This window comes from Microcebus murinus, chromosome 8 (genome assembly GCF_040939455.1).
Source record: "Microcebus murinus isolate Inina chromosome 8, M.murinus_Inina_mat1.0, whole genome shotgun sequence".
NCBI lineage: Eukaryota > Metazoa > Chordata > Mammalia > Primates > Cheirogaleidae > Microcebus > Microcebus murinus.
The window spans coordinates 106610432-106622241 of record NC_134111.1 but is presented as its reverse complement, the minus strand read 5'-3'; the positions used below and the strand labels follow the sequence as shown (position 1 = coordinate 106622241).

Below are 11810 nucleotides of genomic sequence, written 5' to 3'. Positions count from 1 at the left end.
GAAGGAATCTATCATACAAAGAAATTACTAGACCTCGTGAGTTTATCAAGGTTGGACGGCACGAGCTCAATATAGAAAAAAATAACTGTGCTATGTATGTTAAAAATAAACAATCAGAAATGAAATTTTTAAAATGCCATTTATAGTAGCGTCAAAAAGGCCAGGCGCGGCAGCTCACGCCTGTCATCCTAGCACTCTGGGAGGCCGAGGCCAGAGCATCGTTCGAGCTCAGGAGTTCGAGACCAGCCTGAGCAAGAGCGAGACCCTGTCTCTACTAAAAATAGAAAGAAAATTACCTGGACAGCTAAAAATATATAGAAAACATTAGCCGGGCATGGTGGCGCATGCCTGTAGTCCCAGCTACTCGGGAGGCTGAGGCAGCAGGATTGCTTGAGCCCAGGAGTGTGAGGTTGCTGTGAGCTAGGCTGACGTCACGGCACTTTAGCCTGGGCAACAGAGTGAGACTTTGTCTCAAAAATAAATAAATAAATAAAAATAATGATATTGTCAAAAATATCAAACACCCAGGAATGGATCTAATAAAAGACACTCAAGACCTCTACATTGAAAACTAGAAACAGCGCTGAGAGTGATTTGGAAAGATCTAAATTCATGTTTATGAATTGGAAGTCATGACTCCCTTGTTCTTAACTTGCTACACAGACCTGGTACGGCTCTCATCACAAGTCCAGCAAGCTGTTCTGGAGAAACAGACAAGATGAGTCTAAAATCCACATGGAAATTCACCTGTAATCCCAGCACTCTGGGAGGCGGAGGCGGGAGGATAGCTCAAGGTCAGGAGTTCGAAACCAGCCTGAGCAAGAGTGAGAACCCCGTCTCTACTGAAAAAAAAAAGAAAGAAAGAAATTGGCCAACTAAAAATATATAGAAAAATAAATTAAAAAATAAAATAAAATCCATATGGAAATTCAAAAGACTTAGGACAGGAAAGTATCTCAAAGGGGAGAACAAAATTGGAGGACTGGCGCTATTTGACTTCAAGACGTATTGTGAAGCCACCTGGGGTATTTCTGGCAACCCAGTGTGGACGCAAGGACAGATAGACAGCGACAAAACAGCATAGAGGCTCAGAGTGGACCCACTGTGCGCGATCAGTTGCCTTTGGCCAGGCTGCCGGGTCGATTAACCGTGGCAAGGAGGGTCTGTTTTTCCAGACGCTGCTGAGACAACTGGATACCCGTATGTGTCAAAGCTAACCTTGACCCCCTTTTCCATCCCATGCACAAACGAGCCCGGGGTGTATCCTAGACCTAAGTGCAAACGCTGACGCCATGAAGTTTCCCGAAGAAACAGCAATACACCTTCACAATTTCAAAGTAGGCAAAGTTTCTTAGGTAAGATACAAACAGGACCCTAGAGGAAAACACGTAAGTAGGACTTTGCCGAAAGCACAAACACCTGTCCTTTGGAAGACGCTATTAAAAAACGAATAGGCAGGCCACAGAGGCGGGGAAAATAGCCGCGCCACCCGCATCTGAGAGCATCTAGAATATGTCAGAATAACTGTCACAAATCGGCCATAAAGAGATCAAAGTCCAAATACTATGAGCAAAATATTTGACCCGATGCTTCTAAAAGGAGACACACAAATGGCCAGCGGCTTGCAGAAAACACCACCAAACGTGGCGGGGGGTGGGGGGGTGGTGGCACGTGGAACTCTCGTCCGTGGCCGTGGGAGTGGAGATGTCACGACCCCTTTGGAGAATTCCACGGCGTCACCCACAAAGCCAAGCCTGTCCGCTGGCCCTGCAGCTCCACTCGGCCCTTCTTACCCAAGGAGACGGCACCGTGCGGCCACACAGCCCCGGGCGAGAACAGTCGTCACAGCCCCGTTGCCGACGGCCCCCGAGGCCCATCCGCAGTGGACGACATGGCCACGTGACCGGACAGCACTCGGCAAAGACAAACGAGTCCCCACAGCGCGCGTGGACTGCAAACACGTCTGGTGGGAGAAGCAGACGCAGCGGAGAACACGCGTGTGCTCCACAGACAAGAAACCGAGGCGGGCGCAGCCGACCGCTGGCGGCAGAAACCGGATGGGGGCGCGGGCGGTTGGTCCCCTCGGCCAGATGGGGACCCAGGGGCCTTCCCCTGGGTGGGTCAGGGGTCACCTCCCAAATCAGCTGCTTGTACTTGAACCCTGGTCTCAGCGTATGCTTCTGGGGAAACCGACACAGGGCTGCTCTCCGGGCCGTGACCCGGGTCCCAGGCTCCCAGCTCCCCTCACAAGCGCCCCCCACTCTGCCTCGGGGCTCCCACCCTCCCGCCCCTGTGCTGGCCACGGCTGTGCCGTGAGGGCCCGTGTGGTCCCATCAGTGTGATCACGGCGGCTGTGGGCAGACGGCCTCTGGCCTGCTGGTGGCCCTGTCCCACAGGCACACGCGTGCCCTGCTGCCCGAGCCAGTGAGCGCCAGAGCCAGGCCAATCCCTCCCCACGGGGGGCTGCCCCTGGACAGGAGGGAGACCCCGCCCGGCCTTCCTCCCTGGGCTGTTAGCGCCAGGGAGGACCTGGATGTGTGGGCGTGGCAGCGGCTGGGGCAGGGCCCTTCCTAGGGACCGAGGGGACCCAGCAGAGGTGGGGGTGGGGCTCAGGCCACACATCTGCGGGCGCAGAGGCTGTGGGGCTGTGTGGGCCCCCCCGGGGGTGGCGTGTGCGGATGCGTTTGGGGCTGTGACATCCAGGGCCAGACTGCGTGACAGTGTCCCCCCCCCGGGGGACGAGGCCCAAGAAGAGGGTCGGCCGCATGGGCTCTGGGACAGGAGCCCTGGGGGTCCCTGAGGGGACGGTGCAGGGAGCAGAGGTGCCCCCCAGCACCCCCGCCAGACAGACGGCCACCCATGTAGTGAGGCGAGGTGACGACCGCTCTTTATTGAATGTGCCCAGAAGCCCCGTGGCCTGCGTGGCCTGCCACTTGTGGGGAAGGCACAAGGGTCCTGGGCCTCAGTGCCCGTCCCCAGGAGGCCCTACATGGAGGCCTGGGCCAGGGAGGCCGCCGGTCCTGTCCCCCTGGGCCGGGTCAATGCCTTTGCTGTCCCCGGGCCCACTGGCCACGCAGAGTCTGTTTGGCCCTGGGTCCTCCTGGGCCCCTGCAGCCGGGCGTGGGCCGGGCGTTGGCGGGGCATGGGCAGGCGTGGGCCGGGCGTGGGCTGGGCGTGGGCTGGGAGTGGGGCGGGTGCGGGCCGGGCGTGGGCCCATGGCGGGTCACAGCTTCTTCTTGGGGCAGCGCTGCAGGGCCTCCTTCAGGGCCTCCATCACGCGGTCCACGTTCTCACGGGTGGCGTTGCAGCCCAGCAGGCCAATGCGCAGCACCTGGGGCCAGGCCGGGCGTGGCGTCAGCCTCCTGCGGGGGCCTCCCGCCTCGCCGAGGGCTGGTCGGAGCCGGGCCGGGCTCGCCTGCTGGGACCCCCACCCCACGCACACAGGGGGGCCTGGAGCCTCGTGCGGGTCACCCGGGGAGACGGGAGCCCGCGAAGACCCAGCCGCAGCTGGCGTCACCCCCCTGCACCCACAGAGCTGGCGAGGGGGGCCCGGGGCGTGGCGGTGGGACCACTCAGACATGCTGGGCCCAGGCGTGGGGTTCCGGCCGGCTTCTGGCTCCGCTCAGAGGCAGGGAGGACGCTCTGAGTGGCGTTGTGGCGCCGCGCCCGCGACCTCGCCAGGCAGGGGTGGAGCGGGACGGGAGGGCACAGGGCGCCCACTGGACAGCCGCGTCCCTTTCCGGACGCCCCTGCCGTCCAGGGCCCTCGGGACCGGCCCTTGCCCTGGACATGGTGTGCGGGGCGCCGGGCGGTGAGTTTCTGGGGAGCGCAGGTGCCCCCCACTGCTGGGAGCTCCCTCACCTTCCCCACAGAGGGCCCGAGGCCGCCCGTGATCTCCATGCTGAAGTGGTCCATGATGTAGCTGACGATGTCCCTCCAGTCGTAGCCGGCGGGAACGGCCACCGTGGTGACCGTGGGCAGCCGCAGCGCCTGCGGGGGGCGGGGGGGAGGGGCGGCGGGCCCGGCTCAGGCCTGGGGCCAGATGCACTGCAAGGGCCCTCAGGTGGCTCTTGGCCAGGGTCGCCTGCCCAGCCTCACCCGCCTGTCCCCACAGGGCCACCAAGCCACCCGGGACTGTAGGTGACTCTACAAGTCTGTCCCAAGGCGGGTGGGAAAGAGCCCCTCAGCCCCCACCCCCATGGGTGCAGGGCCATCCCCAGGGGTGCAGGGCCATACTCCTGGGTGCAGGGCTGTCCCCGGGGGGTGCAGGGCTGTCCCCGGGGGTACAGGGCCATCCCCAGGGGTGCAGGGCCATACTCCTGGGTGCAGGGCTGTCCCCGGGGGGTTCAGGGCTGTCCCCGGTGGTGCAGGGCCATCCCCGGGGGTGCAGGGCTGTCCCCCTTGGGTGCGGGGCCATCCCCGGGGGTACAGGGCCATCCCTGGGGGTGCAGGGCTATCCCCCTTGGGTGTGGGGCCATCCCCGGGGGTACAGGGCCATCCCCAGGGGTGCAAGGTTGTTCCCCCTGGGTGCAGGGCTGTCCCCACGGGTGCAAGGCTGTCCCCCTGGGTGCAGGGCCATCCCCAGGGGTGCAGGGCTGTCCCCCTTAGGTGCAGGGGCCATCCCTGGGGATGCAGGGCTGTCCCCCTTGGGTGCAGGGCTGTCCCCCTTAGGTGCAGGGGCCATCCCTGGGGATGCAGGGCTGTCCCCCTTGGGTGCAGGGCTGTCCCTGGGGATGCAAGGTCATCCCCCCTGGGTGCAGGACTGTCCCCAGGGGTTCAGGGCTGTCTCTGGGGGTGCAGGACCCCTCACCGAGTCCCTCACAAAGAGCTGCAGCCCCAGCCCCTGCAGCCGTCCGTGCAGGTACGCCGTGACCTCCCGGTGCTTCCGCCAGCTGTTCTCCAGGCCCTGCGTGTGGGGGGTGGGGTGAGCACTGTCGGGGGCAGGGCAGGGCGGGGTCCCCTCCCTCTATGGTAAAACGAGGGACAAACTGGCTCTGCAGGCGTGGACGGGGAGCCCCGCAGCCCCCAGCTTAGGGCCCTGGTTAGCTCCAGGGAGAGGCACCGAGAGCTCAGTGCGGGGGGGCAGGTGGGTGGGGGGCTGGGGCAGGTCAGACCAGGCTCAGGCAGGAGCCTCTGGGCCCTCCATCCTCTTAGGGCTGCACCCTCCACCCCGCTCCCACTGCCTGCCCCTCCCCACAACTGCTCCTGCCTCAGCGCTGGGCTGGGCAGGTGAAGGGTGGTCTTTCCAACCCTGGGGTTCTCCCCAAGCCCAGCGCCCCGCTCCCTGCAGGCCTGGCCCGCCAGCAAACCCACCGAGGCTTCTCAGCGTCTTAGGAGCCCCCGTCCCACTGCCCTACAATGGCCTGAGGGACCTTGGCCAGTGGCCTCCCAGAGACAGGCCACCCGGCACCTCCCCGCAGGGCCCACGGCTGCTCCCCGCCCCGCCCCGCCCTGCACGCACCTGCTCGGCTATGAGCGCCAGGCTCTCTCTCAGGCTGTAGAGGCTGATGACGGGGGTCGTGTGGTGGTACCTGGAGGACGGGGGGGTTGGTCCAGCAGCACCGGGCAGGGAGGGGCAGCTGCCTGTCCTGGCCCCAGCAGCCCGGGCTCTCAGACATGGGCGGGCTCCTCCCCCGGGGCCCGTCCAGGCTCCCAGTTACGGACACACAGCTGGTTCCGCTGGGGAGAGCAAGGCCTCGCAGGGGCCCTGGCTGGCGTGAAGCAGGACGCTGGCAGGACAGAGACATGGCGCTGCCACCTCCCCTGAGGCCCCGGGGCCCCAGCATCCCTGAGAAGCTGGCACTGGGCACTCTGTGTCCCCGGGCTAGGGCACAATGCCGGGTGCCTTGTCCCCACGTGTAACATAACGGGCATTGGGTTTATGGCCAAGGTCACCCCAGAGAGCCCCTGGCTCACCGTCGCCTTTGAGAGAGGGGTAAACTGAGGCCCAGCGACAGGACGTTGAGGCAGGACCAGGTCCCAGTGCCCGAGGAGGACGGGGTTTGTGGAAGGTGCAGTGGGGGCCGTACCCCTGACCTGAGCCTCCAGGCCAGGCGGGAATGGGGGGTGGGGGGACAGGGTGGGGCTCTTGGTCGCCTGGCACAGGTAGCTCCAGGGCTCTAGTGGGGTGCAGGGGCAGGAAGGGGACCCCGGGCCCCATGTGCAGGCCTGAGCAGCTGGGGGTGCAGGAAGAGGCTGTCCCCACGCCCCGCCTGGCCCTTACACCCTGGGATTGCCGTCACAGCCCCAGATGTTGGCCAGCCACTTGAGGTCCAGGTAGAAGGAGAAGGGCTTGGTCTTCCGAGTGTAGACCTTGTTCCTGAGGAGGAAGAGCTGGCCTGAGCCCCGCCCCTCCGCGGGGGCTGAAGCCGGAGACTCAGAGGTGTCCTCTCCCCAAGGAACCCCCCCACCCCTGGCTCAGTGTCTGGCTCAGCGGCCAGTACGGGGGCAGGTGGGTCGCAGGTCCTCAGGCTGCCCTGGGGGGCTGCACCTCCGCCCCATGGGGTGGCCCTGCTGTGTGGGGCCCCCGGCCGCTCCCCACTGGGGGGGTCTCCGCCACAGGGCCGGCAGCCTCATTCCTCAGGCCACCCAAAGGTGGCCACTCTCTTAAAGACAGGACGGCCTGCTGTGTTGGCAACTCCAGCCCATCAAAACAACCGAGGGGAAACTGAGGCTCAGGGCCTAGAGCTGAGGCCTCACCTCTCCTGAAGATTGCTGCACCCAGCTGCGAAGCTGGGGTGAGATCAAGGGGCTCCCAGCAGCACCCAGGCCCGCTCAGTTTTCCAAGGTTGGGGACCCCTCTGCTGCCCCACCTCTTCCCTCTCCCCTACTGCCCTACCTGTCCCCTCCCCCACCTCTCCTGCCCTACTTGTCCCCTCGTCCACCTCTCCTCTCCCCACCTGCTGCCCTATCTGTCCTCTCCCCCATCTCTCCTGCCCTACCTGTCCCCTCCCCCACCTCTCCTGCCCTACCTGTCCCCTCCCCCACCTCTCCTGCCCTGCTCCTGCCCAACTCCTTCCCTTCCTGAGAATCTCTCCACCCCCTCTCCCTGGTGGGCCTGGGCTCAGTCAGGGACCTGGCCCTCTCTTTCCCCAGGCCCCAGGGGAGGCAGGGCAGCTGGAAGGTTCAGTGCATCTATTCTCAGTAACTCCAGATTGACATGTCCCGCCCAGGCGTCTCCCCGAGCTCCAGATTCAGACCTGCCCCTCCTCCGCCCTCCCTTGTGGTCCAACTTCAGATTCCCTGCATCCAACATGGGGTTCCAGAATTCACCCCGAAATCCTCTCTGTTCTGGTGGGTGGCACCACCAGTCACCTGTTTGTGGCTGGACGGGAGGTGCCTGCGGAGGCCTGTCCCCCACCCCTCCACCCCGTCCCGCCAGGATCAGGGTCTGGACAGCAGGGATAAGAGCTGGCCCGACGTCGGGTTCGTGGGGGCTGCGCCCTGGGCCCCGGTCCTTGCTGGGTCGCCCCTGGGCATGAAGCTGGGGGACTCCCAGAATGCCCGGCCCGCTCCTCGCCGGCCCCTCCCTCCCTGGGCCGCAATTCCCGTCAGCCAGGGCTGGGGGCTCACCTGGCCCTGTCACTGAAGGAGATGGGCGCGGTCCCTGGTGGGGCGTTCAGGACCTTCTGGGATCCGGTGTACAAGACATCGATGCCTGTGGCCAGGGTGTGCACGCTCAGGACCAGGAGCACCCCCAGGGCAGGGTCCCGCCAGCAGTGGGTGCCTGACCCCGTCCCCGCCCCATGGCTGGTGGGCTAAGGCTCCCCGGGAACGGTGGCAGCTGGGGCGGCGGTGGCTGGTGGGGCTGTGGGGCGCAGCTCACCTTGCTGGTCCATGTAGAGCGGGGCCCCGCCCAGGGACGCCACCGAGTCCACCAGCAGCAGGCACTGGTACCTGGAGGAGGGGCGGGCAGAGGACAGTGGGGTGAGGGGTGAGCGAGGAGGGGGTGTGGCTTTCTCCCAGCCCTGTAGACCTGCCAGGCCCCGGGCCCTGCCCTGCCCGTGTCCAAGCAGAGGGCGCTGCGGGCAGGTGCGAGGCCAGCTGGGCAGTCTGTGGTCCTGGGGCCGGCTGGGCGCCAGGGCCTGGGTGGGCACCAGCTGGCGGCAGGGAGTCCGGACCCGGGAGCACAGAGTCCAGAAACGGCCAGGCAGCAGCACCGAACGCTGCCACCCTCCTGCACCTCCGCGTCCCCTTGTGACGAAAGGCACAAGAAGCATCTCGTGCTGGCCACGGCAGGACGGTCAGGGTCCGGGTGAGGTCGGCACAGGTCATGTCTGTGGGCTTCACTCGCGGGCCAGGTCTGTGTGGCAGGTCGCCGGGGGTGGCGGGGCGTCCCCTGCCAGAGTGAACCCCCTGGCTGGGGAGAGCTTCCCCTCTGTGCTGTGGTCAGGACATGGCTGCTGGGTCGCCAGGGGCTCTGTCCCCAGTTCCCTGGGGGTCCCATCTCTGCCACTCAGGGCCCGCCATGTGCACCCATGTGAGGCGGGGAGGCTGGAGGGTGCAGCAGGGGCAGCTCTGGGGCCCTGGAGACCTGGGCCTCAGCACAGGGAGGGCAGGGCACTGGGGCGCTCGCCGGGGAGCACCTGAGCCGCCCTGTCCCTGGGGTCATCCTTAGTGGGAGGTGCCCACCTAGACAGCCCAGAGCAAGGAGGACCTGAGAGGGGCCTGCACCCTGCCAGGGGAGGGGCAGCGGGGCCTCACCTGCCACCTCTCAGAGACGGGGCCAGCTCGTCTGTGGAGATTGGCTCACCTATGGGGGCAGCTCACCTGTGGGGGCAGCTCACCTATGGGGACAGCTCACCTGTGGAGACTGGCTCACCTGTAGGGGCAGCTCACCTGTAGGGCAGCTCACCTATGGGGGCAGCTCATCTGTGGGGGCAGCTCACCCGTAGGGCAGCTCACTTGTAGAGACTGGCTCACCTGTGGGGTCAGCTCACCTGTAGGGGCAGCTTACCTATGGGGGGAACTCACCTGTAGGGGCAGCTCACCTATGGAGACTGGTTTACCTGGGGGACCAGCTCACCTATGGGGGCAGCTCACCTGTGGAGACTGGTCACCTGTGGGGCAGCTCACCTATGGGGGCAGCTCACCTGTGGAGACTGGTCACCTGTGGGGCAGCTCACCTGTGGCAGAGGTCCCCGTAGCCGTCGAGGGGCTGCAGCACTCCGGTGGACGACTCCCCGTGGGTCAAGAACAGCAGTGCGGGCTTGTGCTGGGCCAGGCCCTGCGGGCAGTGCGGCTGTAGCAGGGCTGTCGGGCAGCCGCCCTCCCAGGGGGACTTGGCTGGTGGGGGCAGGGCCAGGACCCCCATAAACACTGCCCCACACCCCACCCCATCAGTGTGTGCTGGGGGAGGGGCCGGGGCATCTGGGCTCTGGGGGAAGGGCACTTTCCAAGGAGGGGACTTTGCCCAGAGGCGAGGAGGAGGCCCCGGCCTCCTTCCCACCCTCTGAGGGCCACTGGGTCCCCCTAATCTGGGCAGGGTGGGACTGACGTCACCCATCAGGGAGGGGTTGGCGCCCTGAGTGTCAGGGACCCATCCTGCACCTCTGACTCCAGCCTCCTGCCTCCAGCCCCTCCATGTGGCTCTGACTCAGTTTCCCTGCCAGACAGAAGCCTCCCCACTGTCTACCCACCTGGTCCCAGGTTCTGGACTACGCTTGTGGCTGGTCACCAGATGCCAGGATGGGCTGAGGCCAGACAGGGGCCCAGCTTCCCGGCCATGACCCCACCCCGCTGGCCGGCCACCTCCGCCCTCCCCGGCCAGCACGCCCCGCACCTCCTCCACCTCCTGCAGCGTGTAGTGGCCCCCAGGGTCCTTGGTCATCGGGTGCACGCGGGCTCCTGGGGGGAGGGGCAGAGCGGGCAGTGAGCAGCTGCAAGAGCCAGTGCTGGGGCGAGGGGCCTGCAAGGGCAGGACCCGGAGAGGAGGGGGCTCTGCTCAGCGAGGGCCATCCCAGCCCCCCGGGCTGCTGGAACCGAGGCTTCTGGGGGCTCTAGATGACGGTGGCCTCAGACCCAACTCAAACGTCCCTTCCTCAGGCCGCCTTCCCTGGGCCCCGCCAGGCTGAGGCCGTCCTGGCTCCGAAGCAGCACTCTGCACAAGGCCATAAGCAAGCGTGTGCACAAGCGCCCGGGGGTGCAGGGGACCAAGGGACGGGGTGGCCTTTGGGGGTCCGCTCCTGGCCCATGGCCGGCACACAGAAAGCCCACGCTTGGCAAATGCCTTAATGAAGGAAGGAAGGGGTGAGTGGGAGATTAGCAGGCCCTGTCCTCAGTGGGGTCCTGCACCCACCCCCCTCGAGGCTGGGGAGGGAGGAGCCCGAGGGCCGGGCTGCGGTGTGGGGGCAGGACGGGGTGGGGCTTGCCCAGGCCACACACGGGGACATGGGAGCCTGTGCGCCCAGCGTCCACTTGGGGTCCTGGCCGAGGCCCCCTCCCCGGCTCACCTGGAACACAGCGTGTGGACCGAGCGTGGCCAGGTGAGGGTTGGGACCCCCGGGCCTCAGGGCTGTCCATTAACCAGCCCGGCCGCGGAGGAGCTGACCTGACCGAGCAGATGTCCCAACGGCTCAGTCAATCATTAAACCCAGGGCAGACTCTCGCTCTCGACTCGCGTCTCCCTTAGGAAATTTCACTCTGGAGCTGCAAACTCTGCGGGTACCCCATGTTTTGTGCCCCCTCCCCCAAGGCTCCAGAAGGAAGACTGCTTCTGAGATTGGGGGGCAGGGTTCAGCCGCTGAAACCCCATCGTGTCAGGGAGCAGAGGTGATGCCTGCAGGCTCGGCGGGGCCTTGGGCTTTGCACTCAGGCCAGGGCTTCCCTGCACGTGCTCCGGGGCCAGCTCTCCCACACTCCGGACACTGGGGACGGGGGCACGGCCAAGGGTGGCAGCAGCTAGCGGGGCTGGCTGCTCGAAGCACCGCGCAGGGAGTGAGCGTTCACCCAGGGCCGGGCCCAGGCCGGTGCCTGGGGTGGAGGGAGCCAGGGACACCCCCATTACCAATGCGCTCCCCAATTTCCGCAGCTCGCTGCCCCCATATGCCGTTGACCCCGACCAGGAAGGAGTCCCCGGGCTCCAGGAGGTTGACCAGGGCGGCCTCCAGGGCGCAGTGGCCCGAGCCGCTGATGGCCAGCGTGAGGGGGTTCCTGGTCTGGAACACATACTTGATGCCTTCCTTGATCTCCTCCATGATCTGGGGGGCGGGGGGACGCACAGTCAGACCAGCCCCCTGCCCTCCCCTGGGCGAGGGGCCGGCTCCAGGACCGGCTACCACCCCTCTCGGGCTCAGGGACCGCCCGGCCTACCTGGAACATCTCCTTGTGCATGTGCCCGATCATCGGCAGGCCGCCGGCCACCATGACGCGCGGAGCCAGGTTAGAGGGGCCTGGCCCCAGCAGAAGCTGCTGGGGGACAGACAGGGGCTTGAGCAGGGCCTGCGGGGCGTCCACCAGCAGCCGGTGGGAGGCCATGGTCCGCGCCCAGCCTGCCACTCGGGGCACCAGGGCCGCACTGGCCTTGGCCGGAGCCTGGAGCATTTCCCGGCCGGCGGACGCAGCGCAGAGGCGGGACTGGCGTTGGGCTCCTGCTGCGCCTGCACCTCTGGCTGCCACTTGACCCTTTTATTGGCACCTTCCCCACGGGTCAGGGCCAGCGGCAGGGGTGTTGAACCCTGGGCAGGGGCAGCCTCGGAGTCCAGGCAGAGAAAAGCCGGTGCTCCAGCCCCTCCCCGCCCGCTCCCGGGGCCGCGCTCAGCACCGGGTCCGGGCAGCTTTGCTTGAGGGGTCAGAGAGCGAGCGCTGCAGGC

At 65.9% G+C, this 11810-nt stretch overlaps 1 protein-coding gene across 1 annotated transcript; it reads right to left on the bottom strand.

The window, feature by feature from the left end:
- Nucleotides 1–2865: 2865 nt before the first annotated feature.
- On the bottom strand, nucleotides 2866–11584 carry AGXT (alanine--glyoxylate aminotransferase). The gene is made up of 11 exons (XM_012755736.3): nucleotides 11311–11584; nucleotides 11006–11198; nucleotides 9782–9846; nucleotides 9126–9226; nucleotides 7826–7896; nucleotides 7573–7657; nucleotides 6224–6319; nucleotides 5462–5531; nucleotides 4811–4906; nucleotides 3862–3990; nucleotides 2866–3331 (listed from the first exon to the last, which is right to left on the bottom strand). Exons 1-11 carry the CDS (start codon nucleotides 11539–11541, stop codon nucleotides 3224–3226), a joined length of 1245 nt encoding a protein of 414 aa, XP_012611190.1. The 5' UTR covers nucleotides 11542–11584; the 3' UTR covers nucleotides 2866–3223.
- Nucleotides 11585–11810: the final 226 nt, after the last annotated feature.